General features: G+C 38.1%; 1 protein-coding gene across 8 annotated transcripts in view; it reads left to right on the forward strand.

Annotated features, from left to right (window-relative positions):
• Positions 1-26,725, forward strand: part of CYRIA (CYFIP related Rac1 interactor A) — a 55,964-nt gene that overhangs the window by 24,107 nt on the left and 5,132 nt on the right. For 3 of the 8 annotated variants that reach the window (XR_005953896.1, XM_041421218.1, XM_041421226.1), the window contains exons 4-11: positions 12,798-12,877; positions 20,280-20,401; positions 21,310-21,415; positions 22,438-22,574; positions 22,659-22,736; positions 23,010-23,126; positions 23,221-23,300; positions 24,787-24,913. Coding sequence is in view for 7 of the 8 variants with exons in the window: in XM_041421218.1 (XP_041277152.1) it covers positions 12,805-12,877; positions 20,280-20,401; positions 21,310-21,415; positions 22,438-22,574; positions 22,659-22,736; positions 23,010-23,126; positions 23,221-23,300; positions 24,787-24,913 (840 nt within the window). In the remaining variant the exon portion in view is untranslated. Of the gene's footprint in view, positions 1-2,779; positions 2,868-5,055; positions 5,142-12,530; positions 12,611-12,797; positions 12,878-20,279; positions 20,402-21,309; positions 21,416-22,437; positions 22,575-22,658; positions 22,737-23,009; positions 23,127-23,220; positions 23,301-24,786; positions 24,914-26,725 lie in introns of all 8 variants that reach the window. The other 5 variants (XM_041421246.1, XM_041421237.1, XM_041421255.1 and 2 more) reach the window with 4 other exon arrangements.

Genomic DNA, 26,725 nt, shown 5'->3' on the forward strand with positions numbered 1-26,725 from the left:
ATTTGCAACTAAAGTGGTAATTGGCTCAGAGGAAAACAAACCAAAATTCAGTTTCCAAACATGTTTTAGTGCTGTATTACAGACTGGATAAATTAATAATGAAGATTGAAAGACAATCTTTTTTAGAAACAGTATTTTTTAGTAACAATATTTTTTAGAAAATTTCTTATTTCTGTTTGTTTACAATGAAATTAGGAATAATTGCTGGGTTTTATCTACCTTCTGCCATCCTCCAGAGAACTCACATCATCTTAAGTCATGAGATAAGAGGAACCTGGGGTGTAGGATTCTTCTTAATGCAGCTGAAGTCACCCAGGCATTCTTCCTGCCCATAGATGGCTTTCAGTCACCAAACAGAAAGCTTTGATTAAGTCAATGTGTTTAATCTTTTGATTTTGTTACAGTTGTAATCTGGATGCATCTAACCTTTTTTTTTTTTCTGTAATAAGCAGCCAGTTCTGAGTTCTTCGTTAAGCAAGCTCATTTGCAAGTCCTTGTGTACATGCATGTGGTGGGTGTTTGCATGTCTGCATTTTCAGTTTTTAAAAAAATTAAGTTTTTCAACAAAGTTTTAAAATGTTTTTACATTTCCTATTTAAATAGTTATTTACAATTTGAAATGGGATGGTGCCTTTTCAAGGATGTATTTATTTTAGATGTGACTTCTAACATCTCTAAGTGTAATGGCAAGTTAGTTACAAGTGAAAATGAAACAGTGTTATGCAAAATATTAGATTTTGCTCTAAACCTAGTGTATCTTGTATAGTTCCTAGTTCTAGAAGCTGTGATTTGTCTTTGAAATGGGATTCAGCAAAGGCAGTAAGAAAGTCTTGGATGTGACTGCTTCCCTCTGGTTTTGGTAGCAGGTAACTGGCAGTTTAAAATTAGAAATCTCATTCTGTGTCTCTCTTTTAGTTGGACTAAAAAAACATTTATTCATTCTCAGCTTCTAAGCTGCTTCTTGAATTCAAAAGAAATAATTTTAATCCATACTTATTGAAAAAGTATAAATAAAACCAGTGTTTCTGTACAGATTGAACTGGTGCCAGAGCTGATGTGGCACATGGCAGATGCCAGGTGGGGATGCCCTGCTGAGAACCCTCACCAGCCTCAGGATGTCACTGTGCCAAGCCTGAGCAGCCCCATGTGCTCTTCAACCTTTGAGTGGAAATGACACTTCTGATAATTTCGGATGCAGTCACAGTTACCTTTAAGCTAAATGCTGAGAAAGGAAAAAAGGGAAAAAAGGGAAAGCAATATGATTTGGTTTCTAATACTGGTATTAGTTCTGAAATGTGATTATTATAATATTGTCTGGATTGGTGTGGGTTTTGTTTGAACTGCAAGAATAGAGGAGAAGGTCATGCCCTGGAGCAGGAGCCCATGCAGAAATGCTGGCTGATCGTGCAGAGGGAGGTTGGTACTGTTGGGCTGATTTCAGCTGGTGTGAGGGCTCCTTGGCATTTCTGTAGGTGGGAAGGTGAGCTATGGAGACAGTCAGGGAACTGTTGCACCTGGAGAGGAAAAAAGTGAGAGTAGACCCCATCAATGTGTGTAAAAAGGAGGATGTCAAGAGGATGGACTAGGCTCTCCTTGGTGGTGCCCAGCAGTAGGCCAGGAGGCAATGGGCAGAAACCGGTGCAGAGGAAGTTCCACCTAAACCTGAGAAAGAACTTCCCTGTGCGGGAGCAGATTGCCCAGATGAGCTGTGGATCTCCCTGAGGGGCTATGGATTGCCCAGGGGGGCTGTGGATTGCCCTGAGGGGCTGTGGATCACCATGGGGGCCTGTGGGTTACCCCGGGTAGGGGGCTGGGGTGCTGTGGATTGCTTGGAGGAGCTGTGGATGGCCTGGCAGGGGGGCTGTGGATCGCCCTGAGGGGCTGCGGATCGCCCTGAGGAGCTGTGGATGGCCCCCCGGGGCTGCGGCTACCCCTGAGGGGCTGTGGATTGCCCTGAGGGGCTGTGGATCACCCTGAGGGGTTGTGGATGGCTGCCAGTAAACTGCGATCACCCTGGGGGCCTGTGGATGGCCCAGGGAGGCTGTGGATCACCCTGAGGGGTTGTGGGTGGCTCACAGGGTCTATGGATAGCTCTGAGGGTTGTGGATCGCCCTGAGGGGCTGCGGATCGCCCTGAGGAGCTGTGGATGGCCCACAGGGGCTGCGGATCTCCCTGAGGGGCTGTGGATTGCCCTGAGGGGCTGTGGATTACCCTGAGGGGCTGTGGATCGCCCTGAGGGGCTGTGGATTACCCTGAGGGGCTGTGGATCTATTTGCCTCGCCCGAGCTGTTCCAAAGCCTGGGGCGGTGCGGTGGCGGCCATGCGGCAGCAGGGGGCGCTCCCACGCCGTCCCGTCCGCGCGCTCCGCTTTCCATGGATAGTGGATGCTGGATAATGGATAATGGCTAACGGATAATGAGTCTCTGCAGGCCTGTGCGCCTCCAGGGTGGGAACCAACGGGCATAGATGGGTCTGGGACCGGCCGCCATCCGCTCTGGTCAGTCAGCAGTACATACATACATAGAGGAAAGTGAGAGTAGGGTATAAAGTCACTACCGTGCATCAATTTTACTATCTTAATAAAAAGTTATTGTGCAAATTTCATTACTATACTAGGAATTGCTTCCAGGAGTGACTGGAATTAATTACTGCAGAGCCTGCCAGGGTCAGTACATGCTTTCAATTTTCATTTACACTTACAAGAAATCTAATTTTTAATTAAAAGGGTGGTTTTAATTCTGCAGCATCCATCCTAGTCCTTCCTGGTTTGTCATTTCAGGCAAATGACAGAATTCTTAATATACCCGGAAAAGTTGCAGTGGTTTTAGCAGCTCAAGTTGAGGCACAAGGCTTGTTTGCCAGTCAGTGTAAGTACAACGCATTATTTGAAAATAGATTTACTAGGGAATGTGCTTCTTAAAGTATTAGGCACAGTGCAAAATTAAGAATCTTTTTGTGCTTACATCATTAAGAGGGCTAATGTGCTTGTGTATTAACACAATTTTCAAGGCAGGCTGTTTTGCAGAAAAATGCCACACATCCATTCTTCCCTATATGCTTTAATGAATCGAGTCTTTAATTTGAAAGTATGTGCACTAATAAAATAATATCAGAAGGATTTAAAAAATTACATGGAAATAATTAAGAAGAAAGGAGGAGTTGTATTGAAATTAATACTTTTCAGTAACTCCTGCATACTTACAGGTTAGACTAATGTTTTGGAGAAAACCTTTTATTGTTCAATATTCAGTCTCCTCACCCCTTAACTTGACTGTGAGAGCAATCATTGAAAAATTCCAGAGTTTAGCACCTTTCTAACCTGCCTTATGTTTTATTTATAGTCCAGTGTAATGATTCAATATTTTTTCCTTGGTCTTTGTGCTTACCAGTCTATCTGTCTCTGTGGGATTGATTTGGTTTTATCATTGAGTAGAATAATTTACATTTGTATTTATGGAATGTCTTCTGGATAGTATCTCCAGTTTATTAAAGTATTTTGAATTACGATACTATTTTCCAGAATATGTTAATTCCTTTCTAGCTTAATGCATATTTTTAAAGGGTATTTTCTTCTTCTTTGCCTGTCACTAATTAAAAGTATTGAACAAAACCAGATCTATAAAACAGATACTGCTTGAAAATGCCATCATCTTTTTTTTTTTTTTTGCCAGTAAACTGCTGACAGCTACTTTTACAGATTTTCAGTGTTCTAGCAAATTTATGGTAGTAAATAACATTTTCTCTTTCCTGATCACTAGTGCTTTGTCAAAGTTCCCTCTGTATATTTCTTCAGTTCTGCCCTATGCTTATGCAGGTGTATTGATTTCTCCTCCATTTTGTCTCTCTTGTCCATTAGAATAACCTGTTGTGTATTTTCTTTTCTATGTTTCCTGCACTCCATTATCCCTTAAATCAACTTTCCAAGAGACCTCTCCTTCTAGATACCTGAGAGTACTGAAACTGCTTTTGTGAAATCAGTTTAATTTGCTCTTTTCCCCTTGTTTGGTAACCTCCTCTATTTTCAATTTCTCGTGTTTCCATCCTTATATTCAATTAATTCTCCCCATAACTACTATAAAAGTCAATAATAGCCTCTCAAAAGGACATTTATTACTCCAGAAGCCTGTAGAGATGATGGTTAATTAATCCTTCTAAAACTTCTTGCCCCATTCTGTTACTCATATGCCTCCATACTTCAGCAGAACCTTCTTGAACATTTCCCTGGGTTATGTGGTCTCTCAGGTTGTTACCTGTTGTTTCTTCTTTTTTTCCCTTTTTCCCAGACACACATAGAAGTTTTTCTTCTATCTTTTTCTGAAATTTTAAATACATTTTAAAAGTATACATTATCCTCCAGTTTATTTAAAGTGGGTTTTGATTGTTTTTTTCTAGTGGAACTCTTATTTCCATCAGCAGCCTTGTAATGGCCTTGTAATAGGTCAGCAAGTTTTCTGATTTTTGTAATGAGATATTAAATAGGACCACTATGACAAATTTTTAAACTAAAAGCAGCAAATCCCTAGAAAGATCTACATTTCATCTCTTAATTCCTCAAATCTTGAGCTGTTGGTAACTATTGCCAGCCATAGCTGTCTTAATTCCACTAATGTCAATATCTTTGATTAAATTAATTGTGCTTTTACTGTTTTAAGATGTTCTTTACCTTCTTTCCCCTTTCCTAGAAAACCATACCTGTAAAGATTGCTCTGATCCATATCTTATAAATTATTACTCTCCAAAACATAAATACAGAATGGCAAAATGTATTATATCCTACATACTGACACATTCAGAGCAGATCACTAGGAAGTACGCACTAAGAAATCCAGTCTCTGTAGGATTTATGTTTGACTTACTGAGATTAGATGTGCTGTTTTGGCATTTATGTATTAAAACGAGAAGAAAAATAGAAAGAGAAGAAAGCTAGCATGCAAAGACTTACTCCTGTTATCAAATGGCACAAGAAATAACTGGAAAATAAAATCACTTGGAGGAAAATTTTTACCATAGTTGCCTAGAGAACTAGAATATGATGGTTTTCATCTTGTCTTTCAGATACTTGCATTGGATTTTGTGTGTGTATAATAAAAATACTGTGTGTGGCATAGTCAGGAGAGTGAATGATCAGCAGTCATTTACAGGTAAAAAGGACCAGGAACTTTTTTTTTTCTGTTTCTGAATTTTCACCCAAAAGTCCTCTTTCTGATTCTAATATTTATGTGATCTAGCATAGATTTTTCACTCATTATATTCACAAATATTGAAACCAGATACCTTCTCAAATGTTCAAATCATTAGATTTCCAAAACTGAATGGGTTCTAAGATGGCTTATTTCTTTTCCCACTATGAATTTGGTGAGAAATGATGAGGACAAGAAAACTTTCAAGAGAAAGATAATAGTGTGGCTCTCTTATGAGACTTTGAAGAAACTAAGTCAAACTCCACTTGGAACAAAACAGAGTGGTTTTATTTTGAAGGAAGAAACACTCAAACTATCCAAACCTGTCCTGTGTCTTCTAAAGGTGTCTCCCTGCTGTGAAAATTGATAGAGGCTCCATTTGTTGTGTACAGAGGAATTGTGTCCCTGGTTTGTGTAAAGCATCTGTGCAGGCAATGCCATGTTCAGACCATGTTACTCTAGTTACTCAGGCAGAAGGATCAAAGTGCAGCAGTACTTTCTTAAATTCAAATATAATTTTACTCTAATTGCTTAATTGGATTCCATTCTACGTTTTTGTTGGTGCTTTTTTTGTTTGTCTGGTTCGTGTTTTGTTTTGTTTTTATTATGACATATGAATCAAAATCCAGATATTTTGGATGCCTGGTTTTCATTCTTTCATGATGGCTGCTCTGACATTATAGACTGAAAATATACAGGAGTTCTGTTCAAAGTAAATTCAGGTGTGAGGGTTGGCATATAGAAAAATCCCCCTGCTGGATATGTTTTAGGTTCATCTAAGGTAATTTTTTCTTTTTTTACATTTAATTTTAGAGAAACCACAAGCCAAGCTCTGTAATCCTTGAGGCTACAGGTACTAATGTTGGCCAACTCTTTAAACATTTTATGATTACTGAAAAACATATTTGTCATTACAACCCATTTATTAAATCCCTTTCACTTACATCACTTTTTGTAGGTTTTAATTGTGTCCTGCAATCTGCATATCAGTTAACAGCAAAAGCTCTTGGCTGGAAGTGTTCCTTAAATAGGAATTTTAATAAAATGGTTGTTCAAAGAGGGAATGATTCTTTTATCTTGAGTTACTTTCACCTTGAGCAACTTTCTTCTCTTATTCTACTTTTCACTTCTTTATAGATATTTTCTGGCTTTGAGTTTTGTTGGGGTTTCTTTTTGTCTGTTTATACTTCACCTACCTAAGGAATGTGTGGCACTGAGTTTTCTTTGCTTGTGTATAGGTTGCCACTTGGTGCTCTTTATGTATGTTACTTGTATTAAGAAAACTTATAAATCCAGTGTTTAGCAGCCAGCATTGGGGATAATTTCTTTTTTCTGGAAAATGAATATGGCTGCTTTCTGAAAAGAGTTTGGTTATGTTTTTGTCTTATCTATGCCTTTCTAGACAACACAGTACATACTTCATTATCAAATATCTTTGGAGGTTTTGTGCAATTATCACCTCAACACAAATGTGTGCTATTTTTACCTTTATCTTAGTATAACTATACCTTTTTAAACTTATTTTTAGAATAAAGTCCATAGAGAAATAATACCATTTTTTAAAACTAACAGTATTTGCACAACTGAGACTATTAAATATCAGGTGTTATATTTTTCTTCATCAATGCAACTGCCATTTAATAATATTTAAACATTTAGCAGCAAAACAGCTGAAGATAGTAATAATGCCATATCCATGCAAATATTCTCAACTATAAGAAAATTGAAGATTTTATTAAAAATAAACCTATTTGGAATTTGATGGGAAGAAATAATGGAAACATAAAATCATTTAGATTGGAAAAGATCTCCGAGTTCATTGAGTCCAGATGTTGGCCTGATCCTGCCAAATCCACCATGTCCCTAAGCACGACATCTACAAGTCTTTTGTAGAGATGTTGGCTCACCCACTTCCCCAGGCAGCTTGTGCCAGTGTTTGACTGCCCTCTCAGAAAAGAAATTTTTCCTAATATCCAATCTAGCCTCCCTGGTGGAACTTGAGGCCATTTCCTCTTATTGCTCATTACCACCTCGCTGGTCCTGCTGGCCACTCTGGGCCCACCCTGGCTCATGCTCTGCTGCTGTTGACCGGCATCCCCAGGCCTGGTCCCTTTCCAGCCACTCTTCCCCAGCCTGTAGCACTGCAGGGGTTGTTGTGACCCAAGGGCAGGACCCAGCACTTGGCCTTGTTGAACCTCACACCACTGGCCTCAGCATCAGTCCAGCCTGTCCAGATCCCCCTGCAGAGCCTTCCTGCTCTCCAGCAGGTCAGCACTCCTGCCCAACTTGGTGTCATCTGTGACCTGACTGAGACTACAGTTGATGACAGAATCACTGAGGTTGGAAAAGAGCTCCAAGATTATCAAGTCTGACCTCTGATTGAACACCCATCATGCCAACTAGAGCCAAGTGCCATGTCCAACTGTTTCTTGAACACTTTTGAGTGGTGACTCCACCACCTTACTGGCCAATCTGTTCCTGTGTTTAACCACTCTTTCCATGAAGAAATCCTTCCTGGTATCCAACCTGAGCTTCCACTGGTGCAACTCGAGGCCATGTCCTCTCATCCTGATGCCAGTTGCCTGGGAGAAGAGACCAAACCCCACCTGGCTCCAACCTCCTTTCAGGTGGTTGTTCAGAGTGTTAGGGTCTCCCCTGAGCCTCCTTTTCTCCAGGCTAAACATCCCCAGCTCCCTCAGCTGCTCCTCATCAGACTTGTGCCCCAGACCCTTCCCCAGCTCCATGGCCCCTCTCTGGACACGCTCTAGCACCTCAATGCCTTTTTTGTAGTGAGGGACTCAGAACTGGACACAGCGCTTGAGGTGTGGCCTCACAACTACAAATCCCCTTGTCCAGATCCCTGGGCACTGGGATCTGGCCCCAGTATTGACTGGGACTGGTCCCAGTACTTAGCCCTGGGGAACACCACTGGTATCCAGCCACCATTTGGATCTAACTCCGTTCACCACCACGGTTTTTTACCCTGTGTACCTGTCCAGGCCATGAGCAGCCAGTTTCCCCAAGAGAATTTTTTTAATCTTGCACTTCCGTTGTTTCCTTACAAGTATTTCAACCAACTGTATGAGTGAATATCACAGTGATTTGGAGTCATGCTTTTGATCTGAGAGATCTTGAGTTTGTTCAGATGCTGGTATATTTTTGAAAGCACAGTTAATTATTCATGCAGTAAGGTTGGTTACAGTACCTTAATGATGCTGATGTGCGTAGTACATTTCCCTCAGACTGGGGACTGGATGCCTCCTGTCTCTGCCCACTTAGGTGTGCCACTAGAAGTTATCGTTCCGAATCATCCATTGCCACTCCTGAGCTTGGGAGCCTTTCTCCTGGAAATCCCAGTGGGGCTGCTCATGAAAACATGCACAAGCCCTGCTTTCCTTAGGATGATCTAAATGAGGTTAAGCAGTAGGTATTTGCTGATCCAGCTCATTTTGACAAAAGCCTTTCAGACCATGTTTATGTGAGCAGACAGATTTAGGAAATATTATCTGGCAAAGGAGCACTGATGAGCTGCGAAGGCTTGAGCTGGTGAATGTGTCCTTTTTCACTAACACAGAGTTTTAAAGCTTTGTCTCTCTGTTAACATCGTCCCTGTACCACAGAGCTGCTGATGGTGTTGAATTGGTACTGATTAAATTAGTCCTGTAAGAGAAGAAGTCAATCAGTACTTCTTTAGCAGTTTGTATAGTACTGTAGCTGTTACTTGAAAGTGGTGCAAAACTCCACACTTGAGAATTGTGTAGTTGCTTAAAACTGTGTGTAAACCAAAATTTTAAAGTGTTGAATAACATGATATTCAGTGTTCAGTTAGTGATTCCCAGATTGGGAACACTTACTATATTTTCAAAAGTGGATTTAAGTATATAATAAATATATTTCGGTATACTTTCAGTATATGTATGTAAAATCTATGGCAGATTTGTAGGGTTGAATTCTGATTTTTTTGGGGGGGCATAGTATTTTATATACCACAATTCAGAAATAAACTGATTGCTTTAGTGGGGTAGAACGAATTTCTTTTCCCATACAAGGTAATACCTTTAGAATGTTGAAACTAAATCAGTAGAATTTTAGGAACACAGTTATTTGTTGGAAAACCAGCCTGTGATATTTTGTTCAAAGCTCAGGTTTTAAAACCTGCTACTGGATAATGGTAAATTAAATGCAAAAAGCTAAATGTACCTTACTGTTCATTGCTGGGTTATGGTTTATTTATCTCTGTGTGCTACTAATTAAATGTTGAGCATCAAAAATTAAGCAATGAGCTTTAAAATGTCAACAATAGCTTAAAAACTATTTTCTGTATGCTTATGCGATATCTTAGGGTAAGTTTTAATGGTTTGGAAAACAATAGGGAAAAATGCAGACATCGTTATCAACATGTCATCATTTTTAAAGCGTAGTTACAGGTTGGAATTTTAAGGGATTTAGACACTAAAGAGAAGCTGCTAGCATTTAGTGGTGCAGCATCAGCAATATTTTTATATATGCATTGAGTCTCAGTTCAACATTTAAACTGATTTTACAGTAAGTAAAATAAAATGCTTTCCGGTTTAATGAAATAGAATTTTATGCTCCTATGTTAAACCTTTATGATTTGCTTCTGTACATCAGCTGCTATTTGCATTTCTCTTGCAATCACAGTATATATATATATAGACCTGCTCAGAATGTGTGCCGTTAGTTACTTTGAAATCTCATTAAAATTATCCTGGAGGTGACTTTCAGTTCCTGAGGTTTGGAATATGTTATTAGAGTTTGTAAGGAAAGACAGTTTGAAAGAGCTAAGTACTGGGAAGCAGCAGGCTATGCAGAATAAAATAATTCAGTTTGAGGGAAAGATTTGCATTTATTAGCACTTCCTTTAAGTTTGGCCTTTTAATTTGAAACTAAAATTTAGTGCTGAATGATGAATTACTCTTGAAAGTGAAAGTTTCATGGAACCAGATGTTGCTTTTAGCTTTGTTTTTTAGGAAACCATAAAGAAATTATATAAAAAAATAATTAAAACATGTTTAACAGCTGCCTGAACCATATTTTCTGGATGTTGATGTTGAATATGACTATTTTTGGGGTTGATGTGCTTTGAAAATAGGTGGTGTCAAACCAGAACCTCCAGGATCGTTGGAAAATGCCACCTGCATGAACGTGTGCACATAAGTTTGTGGTAGGCTTGTGACCTGAATAGCTGGATCAGTTTCTGCACAGGGATTGAAGGAGAGGGAACAAAGTGAAAAACAAGCTAGGAAATGTAACAAAAGTTCTGGAAAAACACTCAGAAATCTCCCAAGCCGAGATGTGCTGTACTTGTTTAAGAAGGATCAGAGGCAGAGCTTGGGCACATGACCCCAAGCGACTCCATGCAAATGAGGGAGCCTATCCTCAGGTTTTTGGCACAAAGGGTTCCTCGCTGTTCGAAGCATGCTATCAGCTAAACCAGTTCTGGACGCAGTGCAAGCTTTGGCAGCAGAAGAAATGCTGGGGTACTCTCTGAAGATTGAAGGCGATGAGGTAAGTTATGGCTTAAAAAGAGTTGAAAGTGAAGAATCCAAGCTGAGTCAGTCATGTCGATTGTGATAGCATTACATAATATAATTTTTTTTTCAAGGTTATGAAACGGAAAATAAGTGTGTGTACTTTATCGTGTGTCTCCTAGCTGATGCTGATAAGATGTATTATACCAGTGTGATGAAAATATTAAATTATTGAAGATATAAGTTTTAACACTGTACAAAATCTGTTTTGCACTGTTTGCATGTTTTTCCCCTTTGTAGGCTAATCAGAAAGTCAAACTCAGTGTATAAGGTGCTGATCTTATTCTGAAAGTAAAAGTGTAAATATTTTTCCTGCATGTAATGGATGTAACTTTATGAATTATGGAAAATGTTTCTTTGTGTTTCAATTTTGTATATGCAAGATGTTGCTAATTACAAAGGGCTTGACAGTCTGCTCACTGGATTTGTTCTGGAGAGAAAACTTTGAAGAAGTATATAATGCAAAACAAAGCCATTTATTTAACAAAAGCCTTGCTTACATGAAACTGCATGTTCTGAACAGACTATTGATTAAATGTATATCATTTTATGTTATGACTGTACCTGCTTTGAAATCTCCAAGCCTCACATTACTTTCCTAGGTTTTCCTGATGTAGAAATGCATCCTTTGTATGCACATAGAAATTAGAGTTGATGATACTTTTCCTACTGTAATGCTTGTGGGAAAACTTGAAAAAAGCTTTGTCTCCTTATGTAGCGTATCAGCCATGTACATGCTTAGAATAATTTTTTGTGGTCTGCTTTCTTAAGTGGGAAAAGAGTTAAACTGAATCACAGATGAACATCAGATGTGATCCCCAAGAGCCGTGGTTTAGAGTAATGAGAATATTTCTCTTTGAGGCAAAAATCAGTTTTCAATCTGTGTTTTAAATCTAAAATTACATTTTTCTACATCCCTCCAGGCAGGTCTCTTTATCCTGATACGTGCTTTTCATGGTTTAATTTTTCTGTCTTCTGAGAAAAAGTTTTAAGTTTGACCAAGAAAGCTCTGCTTTTACACAGTATTAGAATAACTTACCTTGCTAAAGACTTTACTGGCAAAAAACCTTTTTATAACATCTTTCCTTTTTATCTTCCATAGAGACTTGCTTTTTTGAGAACTAGTCACTTTTTCTTTTGGGAGTTGTTCATAACTTGAAATGCAAAGAATTCCAAGATGATAAAAGATAGGAATAACAGATAAAAAATAGGGTTCAAACCTCCCATTTTTACTCTCTCTCTCTCTTTTTTTAATGCATACATATACTTTTAAAAGCTAAAAATCTTTTAGCTGTCTTTTTTGATATAATTTTATAGTAATTTTATTATAAATCTTACTGCCTAGAAACAACTAGATTTTTTTTTTCCTTATAATGAGTTATTTTCTTAAAATGACATGGATTTTTGCTGAAGATCTAAAAGAAGTGTTAAGATGTCAGTTTTTAATTTGAAATGGTGTTAAGTAATCTGGAGTCCAGCAATTTAGAGAATTAACAGTTAGAGATATAGCTCTGAGTTTATTTCTCTTGCTAAGTGAATAAATTCATAAATATATCTGTTTATACACTGGGATGTTGTCCTGATGTTTAAAATTCAATTTGTTGAACAGAATTATTTCTGTGTTTATCTGAGGTCTTGCTCTTTCTGAATAGATATCACAGAATTGACCAACAAAATGTTTCTCATGGTCCAGAACTTGCCAAAAGGTTGAATATATGATGCAGACTGTGTCAAGCTCTTAGCTGTAGTGTTCTGAGTTTACATGTATAACTGTTTATGATTTTGTTGCATTTACTAGGTTTGCTGGGATGGGTAATCTTCTTAAGGTCCTTACCAGGGAAATTGAAAACTATCCACATTTTTTCCTGGATTTTGAAAGTAAGTTCAAACAATTGCAAGACAATGAGAAAATCTTTTCCTTGACTTAGCAGCAAACTGAGGAAAACTTTTAAAATCTGATTGCTTAAAGTGTGTATTTTCCAGCACAACCAGTCTGTCCAGGTCCTTGTCTCTAAAATCATTTGTTCACTCAGGACTCCTTTTTTCTTCCTTTTCTATTTTTCAGGAACCAAATGGGAAATCTTTTAAAAGTTCTCACTTGCACAGAGCTTGATCAGGGGCCAAATTTTTTCCTTGACTTTGAAAGTGAGCAAAGCTTCTTGCCTGGCTTGCCTTCTTTGCTTATTATTTCCTAATAAACTGCATGTGCTTATGCATCATAAAGCAATTCAAAAGGGATTTGCAAACAAATCAAATTACACTTCAGTAGAATATTACTTTCTGATATTTATAAAACCACACAAAATTACTTTATTCTGAGCAGAGAAAAGGGCAGAGAGGCAGATATGCAAGTAAAACCCTATATTGAATTAAATTCATAACATTTATGAGCCATTGTTAAACTTACATATGAATGAACTCAGCCTCAGCTTTCTTTAACAAATCAGGGTTTAAAAAACTATGACTCTTCCTTGAATGGAAATACATGTTGGAAATAAAAAGCTGGGAAAAAAATTAAGCAGTGGAGGTGGAACTCTTTTTGCTTGGTTCGGTGATGATTTAGTTTGGTTTATAGTTTCTAAGACGTAGTGAAATGATCAAAGTGTATGTGCTTGATTGCATCTCTCTAAATTGCGTGATTATCAATTGCAGAACAGTATTTCCCATTCCAGTTCTCTTGTCACATCTATATTTGATCCAAAGCTGTTTTCACTTTTGGTGACTACAGTTTCCCTGCATCTACTTCTAGACACTGTCACCAAATCCTTTAATATGGGTTTAATCTGTGTTCACCACATACATGAAATGTGTTTTATTTCAAACACAGTGTGTGGCGTTTTCTCTCTTAATACCTCTGTTGTAAAAAAAAAAAAAAAAAAAACAAAAGCCAACCAGAAAGTTTTGAGAAAATCTAGTGTTTTTAAAATACTTTACTTTTGTAGCATGGTTTAAAAGAGCATTTCAGGTGATTAGACACATGTTTTGTGATCTTGAAATAGTTTTGTTCATTAATCATTTATTCCTGAAATATTTTCTGAAAGAAGTAGTTGGCATGTTATGAGTGTGTATGTCTGTGTACATTCAGAAGCACTGCTTCAAAAAGTCATTTAAATACATATTTAGATCTGACGACATTTTTCAAACATGCATTCTTAGATGAGAGCTAGAATGTATGACTGGAACTGTGCACATACCTTAATCTTCTCATCTTGAGCTTAATTACCTCATTATGAAAAATCAGTTTTAAAATGTGAAGAATTTGTTAATTTGGGTTTAGCAGAAGCCATGTATCTATCCCTTCTTCTCTGTCTATATAATTTGAAAACTTTGCTGTCATCCCAGGATGTCAAACCTCTAGCCAAACCACCACTTAATTTTTTTCTACCAAACTTTTGAGGGCCTTGGCAGTGCTCTGTGGCTTTGCCAAGCTATTGTGAAAGCTTTCAGCTGCTCTGAGCTCACAGGATTAATCAGCCCCATTGTGTCCTTGTTGGCAAGAAAGTGCTCCTGACCCAGGCTGCAGCCTTGGCAGGAAACAGGTGCTCTGGCAGTGGGTGGGGAGCCTTGGGAGAGGTGGTGGTGGGAGGGGGAAATACTGAATTTGTTGCCTTGGCAGTGAAGATTGTTTTTCTTCCCAAAAGCACGTGGCCAAGAGCTGAATGAAGTCCCCTCCCACAGGAGGTGCCAGTAGTTAGGGCACTCCAGTCAGGCACACCTACCTGGAGAGGAACTGTCATCTCCAAATTTCAGAGAATTTCATGCATATAAGTGAAAGTTAAAAGTTTTTGTCACGAAATGCAGTCCCAGAGGGTTTTAGTGGCACAAAATCTGTATTGGCTCAAAGGGATGTGACTAAAAAAGGGCTGTGGATTTGTGCTTTGGTCTTCTGTAACTGGCCATCGTACAGTGGAAAAGGACACTCTGAGTGAGTGGACATAGGTCAGAGTCTGGTGTGGGCTTGCTGGAAATGTGGTTTTCTGTGGCCTGAGCTGTCAGCTCGAGCTCATGGGTGAACATGGTCACTACAGTTGGCCATTCAGAGGATGATGGGTGGGCTGAGCTGATGTGTTTACTCCATTCATTATTTGCATCAGCATTTTGCTTTTTAGTTTCTGTGGGCTTTTTCATTAGCTGGCTACCAAAAAAAAAAAAAAAGGTTTGACATCATCTCTTTTCCCCTACTTTCATGCAAGTTTCCACATTGTGTCAGTTGCAATTCTTTTTGACATCTAACATTATTCTGCAATCCAGACTGGAAATCAAGTTTTGTAACTCCATGGTCATACTTGAAAAAACTTGAATCCAGCATTAATTTCCATTAATGCTGTATTAGCAAAAGCAGTTCTCTTTGCTCCCCAGTACTCATTTTAGAGTTGGGCAGTTATGCTGGGTGTGTGTGGAGAATAACATTCTCCATGCAGGTGGAAAGGCCTTTTCTTTAAAGGGGTATTGCAGGCTTAATGCATTCAGCCAAATTACTCTTTTTTAAGGTCTACTGAAAGGTATAAATAAAGAAAATAATTTCATCCTTATTAGAAAGTGCACCATTTTGTTGTTTTACACTTGGATCTTGATGGGAGTATTTTTAATCAAGCTGCTACCTCTTAGTTTGATTATATATCACCTACTTTACCTTAATTCCTTCTTAGTGCTCAGCTTGAAAATAATGCTAAGAAATGTGAGTGCCTGGCAAGTCTTGAGAGTGTGGATTTCAGGATTTCACAGCAAATTCTCTTGAAATGGATCTTCAGTTCAAGACTGCTTTGTACTTTAAATGTTGACCTTATTTAAATTAGTTGCAGATAAATTAATTCTGGGTTCTTGAGCTCTTTCTGTACCATCTTAAAATTGCTCTTTTTTGCAGAAAATCTATTGTCAAATCACTGCTGCCTTTTTCAGGCAAAGTAAATAAATAATTCCACATGAATTCTTAGAAATAATTTGAAAGTTGAGGCAACAATTTAACTTAAATCTAAAAGACTAAGGCTTATAGGTGGATTTCACTTGAGCCTAGTTAAATCACTCTCGTCCCCTCCAAGAATCTTATTTTCTAGGATTCCCCCACATCCCCAGAAAAATTAATGAAATTTTCAGTTATTATTCATGTACCATTAAAAGGGTCTATTATTAGAATGTGTCTGGCAGCAGAGCAACTGCCCACTTTTCACATAATAGGCTATTAATTAATACTCTTGTTGCACAGGCAGCAAGGCTGAGGATATAATCTGGGTCCAGCCTGTGGGAGGTTGCACTCAATTCCCGAACTGTGGAATGCCCTGAGCCACAAACTGCAGCTCAGTCAGAGAGGTGCTGTGTGTCCATCCCCCGTCCACCACAGAGCTGAAGCTGGGCACTGATCTCCCTGGCACAGCACCCTGCCTGGAGCCAGTATTAACAGTTTTGTGAGCTTCCCTTTATTCTAGCTAATTTAGAAAGAATGAAGTTAAAAAATCCTGTGTAGCCTGGATAGAGTACTGTTTCTATCCATTAATGAATGGGGATTCATTTATGTATGGAGTGTAGCAGGTTCTGCTACCCTCTAAAGTGCATTACTTGCTGTAATTGTAATGCCTTTGCTCATTTCTGAGATTTTCTTTTAATTTTGTCCCAGATTGGCATTGGAAAAAAAATCATTGTCATGGTGACAAATCTGAAATAGAACTTTAGCATTATGCAGTTAAATATGTATACTGCTCTCTAACTTGCTAGCTGAGGAATTATTTGCCATGTTCAGCAGCGGGCATGACAAGAAAAGCTGAAAGCAGAACCCATGAAAGCTCTTGTTTAACTCACTTTCTTTTGCTATGCTGTGAAGACCAGAAGAGCATGGTATTTTTATGACAAATATGATTCTACATTCACTGAAATGGAAGAACTAATCAGCCTCAGTGTGAATCCTCTTAACCACCTAAGGGTGGAATAAAGTTCTCAGCTTTTGGTCTGCATTTCAGATTCAGAAAGGGTGTGTGAGTTGGAAATGCTTCTTGTAGTCCTGTTGTTTGTACTCTTCATAGTACTGTTCTTTCTTCATTAAAATTAATTACTGAGGTATTTTTATACTTCATTTGGTATTGGTAAATGCATCACATCCTTTCTATATTTAGTCTTATCCTATGAATACTAATATTTTACCTACCTAGAAGTTTCTGTTTTTTCCTAATGCACATTTCGGTGAAGGATGAGGTAGATACCTTACACTGTTTGGAGGATTTTCTGAAACAAATTACAGGTATTTTACTAAGAAAATAATGATGACCCAAATTTCATGCCCCACCATTCACCTGAAATTCTTAATGCACCCATAAATGAGCTGTAGCAGATCCGGGTTTCCACTTGTTCTTTGTAAAGTCTGAAGTTTCATCCAAAACATGGCATAGACCATGTGTAAATGTGAAAGAGAGCATGTGTTCTTTGGAATGGATGAATTACCATGGTCTGGTTATTCCTGATGGAGTCAGTGGAAGTGTATTTCTGTCCAGAGCTAAAATTTTCAGATTTTGCTGGTAGAATCATGCCTTACCTGACTCTTGCATTAATTTGATACAGGATTCATGTAGTTGTGTGGTTTAGGGTTCACATTAGAAACATTTGTCCAAAGGGAGGTAAAAGGGTTTTCTATTTTGTCTTATTAAAGACAGAATGCTCTGATTGCTAATCATGAGCATTCTAAAAACTCAGCCTTGAAATGCAGTGAGTCTGGCTATTATGGTAACTTGTGTTCACCACGGGCTGGCCAGTGGAAGTGGTTCCATTTATAAATGGGCTCAGATTTCTGAAGCACGTGCTGGTTCTCTGGCAGCATGGGGATGAGAGGTGAGCACGGCCAAACAGTGATTCCACCCATTCCAGTTCAGGACTGGCATTGTTTAATTCAGAACAGAGAAACAAGCTTTCATTTAGTTGAAATAGCAAGCCAGTTCTAAAAGTCAAAATCCGTCATGAAGAAGTTTCAATTCCTTTTAGTGGTTGCTGCTATTTTTATTATTGTTGTTGACAGTAAGATGAAATTGTTTTCAAAGTGATCCATTTCAGTTATTTTAGCTGACCCTTTATGGCAGCATCTTCTTGTAAAATCCCTTTTGAAAAATGGCCATGGTCTTATCAGAACGTCTGTTTGCATAACTTCTATTTCATAAATAAAAGCATGCTTTAAAAAAAAAAAAAAGCCTGAACCATCCTCCCTACCTTTCTTTTTAAGCTAAACACTTTCAACATAAATATAAACTGCTTCTGCAAGTGCAAGCTAAGTCTGCTGCTCTGGAACCTTTGCAGCCCTCTTCCTCTCCCTTCCCTGTCTTTCCCTCTCCCACACACCTACCTGCCTCTTGCTCCTACTCTGTCTCCAGGTGCTGCGATACTGCAGAACGCTCAATGAGTTTCAAATATTCCTCCTTCCACCAACTGCCAAAAGATGCATTGGGAACTTTTGAAAAAGACTTACAATAAAGGATGTTACTAAAGGCCTTTTTGAAGTCCCAAAGTGCTGGGCAGTGTATAGTATTTGCAATCCCCTTAAGCACTTGTACTTTTAAAGAAAATAAATTGTAAAAATTAACATTGAAGTACCTTGTTAACTAACAAAGTTAAACAAGATGCTTCAGGTTACCTGCACATGCAAATTTTACATTCATGAACTTCACTAACAAGTTATTTATTCTCTTTTGTGTTAGTATTCACTGAAATGTTATTTTCATTATCTTAACTAATAAAATATAGGTACTGATTTTTATGTGACTCCCACCTTCCCCTACTCTGTTGTTGTATGGTATGTAACTGTTTCTCAGGATCACTGCTTTCCTCATTGAAGTCAGAGGGGTTTTCTGTTTTGCTTCTTTATCACAAGATGGCAAACCCCATATGGTGTGTACCTGATATTTCTTGCAGCCTGAGGAAAGAACCAGTCTGGAACACTGTAAATTTAAAGTGACTGATGGGTCAGTTCAACAGCCATGTCCCAGATTTTCCTGTGGGGAGTTTTTCCCTTCGGTGCTCCTTTCTCTCACTTCTTGAAGGATAGTGGAATTTTTTAGTTGCATGAAATATTTTGGCTGTAAAAGCCAGCTAAGTAAGCCCAGTTTATATTTATTTTCACTTCTTAAATAAGATAAAGGAAAACTTCCAGAACTAGAGGAAAGTCCAATCAGTATTATGTGCCCAGTTTTTTGGAACTCATGGTGCCATAGGAATAGGGGAAGGGTTTTAAGTATGAGTTGCTTTGAAGCTACAGACATGTAAATCTCTTTTAATTTGTGTTCTGTTTGTGCAAGGTCCATAGGTAACTTCATACATTTAAACAAATTATCCTAACCTGAAACATCATGAAGAAAATGCCTGTTTTCCATATACTCCAGTGCGAACCAGTTCATTTATTTCTAATGGGGACTGGGTAAATTAATCCCATACTGATACATGGGTAGAAAACTCTGTCAGTTTTCTTGAGGAGAGTAAGATGACTAAATAAAATAAGTGTTTTTAATATTTCTTGTCTATTAATGTAGAGATGAATACAGTAGCTCATCCTAATTGATGAGTTTTGCACTGAACTTACCTCATTGCTTTTAATTCAAACAAATAGTCTTTAAGTTCTAAGATTCAACTTCAAGGTAATTCTTTCTTTCATAAAAATTAATATTCTATCTTTACAAGCTATCAATACAAATCTAAGGGAAAAAAATATTTGTGTCTCTGTAGATATCTCATTGTTCCTTCACATACAGACTGCAATCCCATATGTAGGTCATCCAGTCTTTGGTCAGTGCCTGTCATCTTTATGTTTTAAAGCAAAAGAAGACAGAAGATCTCTACCTTGTCTAATGTGTCAGTGTTCTGGGGATAACATCACTCCCTAGTGTCACACTGCTGTGTAAATCCCATAGGAGGAGATTTGAATAGGAAAATTGATCTACTTTCAAATGTCATTTCTCTCAACAGTAAAGGTCTACAGGTCACTCACACCTTGAAAACTGATAACTGGCAGAGCTGGATTTATTTGAGTGGCAGGAATGATCCCTGACATACATAAGAAAAATTTTATTTTTAATAGTACCATATCTGTTTTACAAAGGAGAAATAAATTACCCTGGTTAAGGAAGCCTGGAGGAAAGTCAAAGTGGAGCAATATCCCACTGCTCCATCCATTGAAAGGCCTGATTTTATCCCCAAGCTGCAAGAAAAGTGAGCAATTCTTTGTAATTGAGCCATGGAGCTTGTGAAATGATGCATTATCCTATTTTCTAATAACATTGCTTTATGATACTGCTGCTCTTTAAAATGCTGCATTATGAGAAGAGGCATTATGAGCCAGAGCATACAAAAACTGTACTGTTCTTCCTTCCTTGCTATAAAAAGCAGAAGCTTGGATGTAAAAAGCAGAAGCTTGGATGTTAGCAGAATGGCAGTATAATTGTATATTTGGAAAAAAAATACATCAGAACGGAGTTACACATACTCAAGCTGGATGTGGTATTGTTAAGTAGAACTGAGTAATCTTGCCATTTGTACTGCAGCTTCCTTTTGACTTTGTGCATTTTGCTTTTCTCTTTCTTAGATGCACAGCCCACGGATGGAGAAAGGGAGGTCTGGAACCAGATCAGTGCAGTTTTACAGGACTCAGAAAGCATGCTTGCAGACCTTCAGGCTTACAAAGGAGCTGGACAAGAAATTAGAGATGTATGTTTGTTAATGGCAGTTCTTTGGAAGCAAAATCAGGCAAAACTCAATGTGTTCCTTGCTTCTGGTCTCTATCCAAGCACATTCAATGAATTCAAGTGAAAATTTCCTTAAAATGTATTTATAAGATATGTAACAGATTATGCATAACATTCAGTATAAAGCTCTAGCTTGAAATCATTAAATGATGGGTGTTGGAACTTCTTTGAGGTTTTCTGTTAGTAATTATTTACTATTTTTCACTTTAATAAACACCATTTCATATACCTTGTTTCATGTATCTCATGGCAGAAGTCAAATTTGAAAACATGGAAGAAGTAATACTCAGGTGTCAGAAATACATGGTACAGATAGTTGTTTTATTCTGTAAGTGGAATAGTGAACCTCAGTAAATTATAACTTCACATCCACTTTAGAGGCATCTTACCCTGTAAAACTGGTCCTGAAGTACACTTCTGAACTGTAACTTAGAATTTTTCTCAGGTGACAAAAACTTTTCCTGCATCAGATTTGTAGATACTCTTAATGTGGGGTGTTGGTTACTTAAAAACCTCGACATGTTGAAGTTTTCAAAACCATTAAAACCTGAAAAAGAAGGCTACTTTTGCAGCCAGTAGTTACACAAAAGGTTTTACCTGATGCTTTTACAATAGTTTTGCTCCCAAAAGAATATGCTAGAACATACTTCTGCGTCAGTGGTTCACTGTAATGAATGATTTTGAAACAGTACGTCACAGGGGGAGAGAGAAGGTGAAAAACGTGGTATTTTCTTGAATCCTATGCAATGTAATTTCTAAGAATTCTTCTATGTTTTACAATACATTTTAAAATAATGTAGGAAAATTCCAAACCACCTCTTGCTTGTTGTTTATTTATCACAGGTCTTTACAGTTATATTTTCATTTCAGGCAATACAAAATCCCAATGATATCCAGCTGCAAGAAAAAGCATGGAATTCAGTCTGTCCCCTGGTTGTAAGGCTAAAGCGCTTCTATGAGTTTTCACTCAGATTAGGTGAGCCCTGTTTTAGTACGTCTGTTTTATAGGTTTTTTATATATAATGAAAGAAGAAGTTTTGTCTTTCCACAAACTTTTTTAAAGACTTCTAGAGTTAATATTATTTCTGTTTGATATCAACAGGCATTTAACTGCAATTGCATTTATCAAGGCATCTCTTCAATCTTAATTTCATATTTCGTTAGTTTGTCTATATTACTGAAATGGCATACAAGCAAAAAACATGATAAAGCTACACAGTTTTTCTCTATTTCCTGCCACATTTCTGCACTTTTCTGGTCCATGTTGGACTAATGCAATTTACTTTTTGTAATTTGGATCCCCTGGAGCTTTAAAAGGAATGTAAGCCAGTCATATTTTGAGACTTTTTAAAAGCAGAGATAATGGGGGAAATGTACCAATAAACTCTCTCACAGGGTGAAAATCCGAAGTTGGATGTGTTGTACATTGACTTTGTCATCCCAACAAACACAGAAACTGATGTAGTTACTCTTTGAAATAGGACTCTGGAATGAAAATATGTGTATGAAGTGAGAGGGCTCCTAGTGGAAGGGGTTTCTTCTACAACATCCTGTAACTATGTCTTTCACTTTTTGAGTTATGCTAGTAATTGTAGGCACAGAAGCTGATTTATATTGCTATCAGTGCCTAAGAGTACACTTTTAGTAACAGAGATGCCAGAATAATCTCTATACTGAGCTGATGGCTAATTGAGAAGGATGAAAGTGTTGAATATCTGAATGCAAGAAAAATGCCTCCTCTAGAATTTTTGATAAGGATCCCAGATAAAGGGTGACAAAAATGGAAAAGAATTCAATGATACAAAATGGAGAGAAAATGGCAGAGCCTGAAGAGGCAGGTGTCTTTAATTACTGCTTCTCACTTCAGAATAGTAAGAAAAAGCATATTTAGGGCTCGGCATGTTTGGAGGGTTTTTTTCTTCAAATGCAGTATTTTTAGATATGTAGTTAAAGCTTTGTGTGGACTGACTACAATTTGTGCTTCTGATTTTTATTCAGAGAAAGCCCTGCAGAGTTTACTGGAATCCTTGACATGCCCTCCCTACACTCCCACTCAGCACCTGGAACGGGAACAGGCTCTAGCGAAAGAGTTTGCAGAAATCTTACATTTTACTCTTCGTTTTGATGAACTTAAGGTTAATAAAGTCTTTCAGTATATGTTGATTGTTGCTGTGTATTTTGAACCAAAACTGATTATTTCCTGTTTCTCTTCCTGGAAGATGAGAAACCCAGCAATTCAGAATGACTTCAGTTATTACAGGCGGACAATAAGTCGCAACAGAATAAACAACATGCATGTAAGTAAATAAACTCTGATGTGCTGCACACAGTGAGGTATTTATTTATCAGGATGCATTTATGCCATTTTTGGTAAAGTTTTTGCTTTTGATTCAGTAGCTGTCATGTTCTCTCCTTCACACTGAGAGTTAATCAGCAATCCGGATGAAGTGATTAGAGAGGACTATTCAAGTAACAGTGCATTCTGACATGAACATGTACTGCATCTTTTTCTTGCTGCTGGCAAGATTTTAAAGAGCTTTACTGACTATTCTTTCTTCTGTTTTCATCAGCTAGACATTGAGAATGAAGTGAACAATGAAATGGCCAATAGGATGTCCCTCTTCTATGCAGAGGCCACACCAATGCTGAAAACCCTCAGTAATGCAACGACACATTTTGTATCAGAAGTATGTAAAGGGGGAGAAAGGTCTAACACAGACATTCTTGATTTTAATTTTACAACATAGTTTACTGAACACTGCCTTTTTCTTACCCTTCCAGAACAAAACTTTACCAATTGAAAATACAACAGACTGTCTAAGTACTATGGCCAGTGTATGTAAAGTCATGTTGGAAACACCGTAAGTTTTATCTTAAATCTTGGGGGTTTGTATGACGGAACTTACATTTTAATTAGCCACCTGGGATAACACACTTTTTTCCAAGTGAATTCCTGTATCTTTGCCTTAAGTTGTTACTTCTTTTTGTATAAAAAGCATGACCTGGTGTTAGAAAGCCTTGCTTCCTGTTCTAACCACCCTTTGATATCTTTCATGAGTCAGTGTTGAGTTCTGTTGGGTAGAGCTTACATGGTCAGCCTGCACTTCATGACAGGTTAAAATACAGTGTAATAATCTAATGCACTCGCAGGCTGCAGTGTCTGTGTCTTGTCTATCCAGGGCCAAAGCCAATTGCTACCTCCTGCTTGCCCATGCTGCTCAATTATTAACACAGAGGGCAAGGTTTTGCCTCTTCCAGGCAGTACTTTAGCAAATACACAGGGGCTATTTCAAGGATCATTTAAGTAGATCTATTTTTGGATGCAGCCATCTTATTCTAGATACAAAAAAAATCAGCTGTATGAATTTTCATTCATATAAATGTAGTCAGCTGTACAGTTGTGTTCATATCTGCTAGTGTAGGCAGTAATAGCCAGTGGGGTTCTTTATTTTGCTATGCATTTATTGGAGTATATTTTAGGTTAGACGTCTCTTTGACTGGAAAACACATATAAGATAAAGTCAAAGTAGTCTTTCTGCCTATGAGTCATTTGTTCATGGAGCCATGTAAAGAGTAGAACTCCTGAGGTTTGTGCTTGTTCATGAAAATTCTGGAGAACTGTCTGTAGGGGTGGGACTCCTCTCACAATCCTGAGACATCATAGAAGTGGTAATTGAAAAGTAGCCTTATGACTCAGCTGTTTTTTTGGCAAAAATAGAGAAAAAAGTTGTGAGTCATATAGAAGATTATCTAATATTTAATACTAATTGTGGGATAATCAAGCATTTTCACATCACAGTTTCTGTCACCTTTAAGTCTGTTCATGTTACAATGCTGTGGAAGAATAAAAGTTCAAGTTATTGTAGACTGACAGGTACTACAATACACAGAGAGAGCACAACGACTGTTGCAATCCATCTTGGTGAAGCTCTGTACTTCCCAGCTGCTGAGCTTAGATCCCACTGAACTATTCCAAAGTAGGAATTTAAGCAAAAACAATGGCTTTCCTTTGATGTCCCAGCATGTGGTGTTTCTGGGATTAAACTGAAGTGTTTCAGATCAGTGTCCATCATATTTCATTGAGTTTTCTATTAAGCCATCATCACATACATTTTGAGGATCTCAACTGTACATGGGTATGATGAGAGGTTTACATCTATCTACTCTCTAACCATTTTTGTAAATCGGCACAGGTTTACAGAATTCACTGATATTCAAAGTCTTACTAATGTGCATCTGCAACCTTAAAATATACTTTTGATTCAGATTTCATGTGCTCCCAGTCTAGTTTTTAAAATTTTCTAGCAAAAGGTGTAGAATGTTTATTTCTTTTGTTCTGTTTTCCAGAGAGTACAGGAGTAGATTCACCAGTGAAGAGACCCTTATGTTCTGCATGCGAGTAATGGTGGGAGTAATTATTCTGTACGATCACGTTCATCCTGTGGGAGCTTTCTCAAAGACATCAAAGATTGATGTAAGAGAAACCTTTCTTTAATACTCCATAGGTTTGAGGATACTAGTCTGCAGTTCTTTTTCAGCACAAGCTTATGGCTTGGTAGAAATAATTTTAATTACTTTTGAATGGCAATTTAGAATCTGTCTTCGCCTGTGCTCTTTAATACATCAGTTTGTTTGAAAATAAAATAAGGACCAGCTTTTTTGCTAACTGTATAGTTAGGCTAAAATAATTTTATATTACACCTAGCCTGGAATATGTTCTGTGGTCATAATTTTTTATAAATCATGTAATATATCGATGCTGAAATGCTCATCTTTGGCAGTAGTTCTCTTGTAAGTAAGTAGATATTCAATGTTTTCTCTGCTTTGTCTGAGCTCTGAAGTAACAGAACTGAAATGTTACTGTTGTAATGTTGATAATGACCCTTCAATTTTATCTTTGGTATGGCCAGTCACAGAGAAATCAATCTTATTTTTCCATTTGAGAAATTGCAAGCACATATGAAAAGAGTACTCTTGTCTTTTCTACATATTTTTACAAAGCTAAATCTGACACACCACTTCTTTCAGCAGAAATAAGCTGTTAATAATGAAAAATATGCCAAGTCTTTTGATTTACAAGAGAGACATCGTCAAAAGAGAAGAAAAAAAACATATATTATTGCCCTCCATGATACTGGGTCTTCCTTAGCATTTTGCCTCTGCAGATACCAGAATTTTGCCACATCTCCTCTTTGACTCTCTACAGAAGGAAAGATTTGTCACAGAGGTGAATAGATCTGCTCAAGGTCATGAAACAGATAGAGCCTGGGACTTGAGTGCAGATTTCTTGAATGCTGGTTTAGTCTCTTGCCTACAGAGGCAAAACAAATGAAATTCTGATAGGACCAAATGTACATTGTGTGTACTTTGTTTCTCACATTTATCCTAAAGCCCTGTCATCATACAGGAAAGTTAGGTAGGTGTAAATGGGAGGCAGATTTATGACTCAGTTTAAAAAAATGAGTACATGGTCCCAAATCTTGATTTGCGTAATTAACTCCATGATTCTTTTGTAATTAAAAAAATATCCTAAGTTTCAGATGATGAGTTTGTTTTACTGTGGTAAACAATTATTTTCTCTAAACTATTCACTTCAGCCATTCAAGCCATTGCAAGAGAATTTCAGGGACAGTGGAGTATATTACCTTTGCTTTACTCTTTCAAGACTGGAGGCTGTATTTTAAGCTATTAATGACAGTCTCCTAGCTTAGACATCTGTTTTGGTTTGAAATACAGGTGTCTGCCAAGGATGATGGGAACCTCCCTTGGAATGGAAAATATGACCCCCTCCTTCTGAATTATTATAACTTTGAAATTAAGTGCAAGGCAAAGATACGGGAAAAGGAATAGCAGTTCTTTACTAGTATGTATGTGTGTAACAAGGCATGCAAACAACAACAATGGCAGCAAAAGCAAACAAAAGGAAAAACCCCAGAAACCCCAGTAAACGGTGTGTTCCTGCTCTCCGGGCACGGTCCCCCTTGGTGCAGTTCCGGGCACAGCCGGCAGGGGCGCTGCTGGCTCCCGGCGGGCAGGGCAGGTGCAGTGATTCCCCCGCGGCTGCAGGGGGCGCTGTGGCGCGAGCTCAGGGAGCAAAGAGCAATGGCGGGATGGAAAAAAGGCGTTCTCTACAAACCCCCGGGACAGCCGATCCCACTACCCCAGCAGGATCCTCGGGAGCAGCAAGCTGGAATGGCAGGAAGGCGCAAAAGTCTCAGGGTGGTGAAGGAGTTGTATCAGAAACTCTGCAGCTGGAGCTGGAGCCTCCGATGGAGCGGGGCCTCCG

The sequence above is a fragment of the Onychostruthus taczanowskii genome, unplaced genomic scaffold (assembly GCF_017590055.1).
Source record: "Onychostruthus taczanowskii isolate IOZ18803 unplaced genomic scaffold, ASM1759005v1 scaffold11, whole genome shotgun sequence".
Classification (NCBI taxonomy): Eukaryota; Metazoa; Chordata; class Aves; order Passeriformes; family Passeridae; genus Onychostruthus; species Onychostruthus taczanowskii.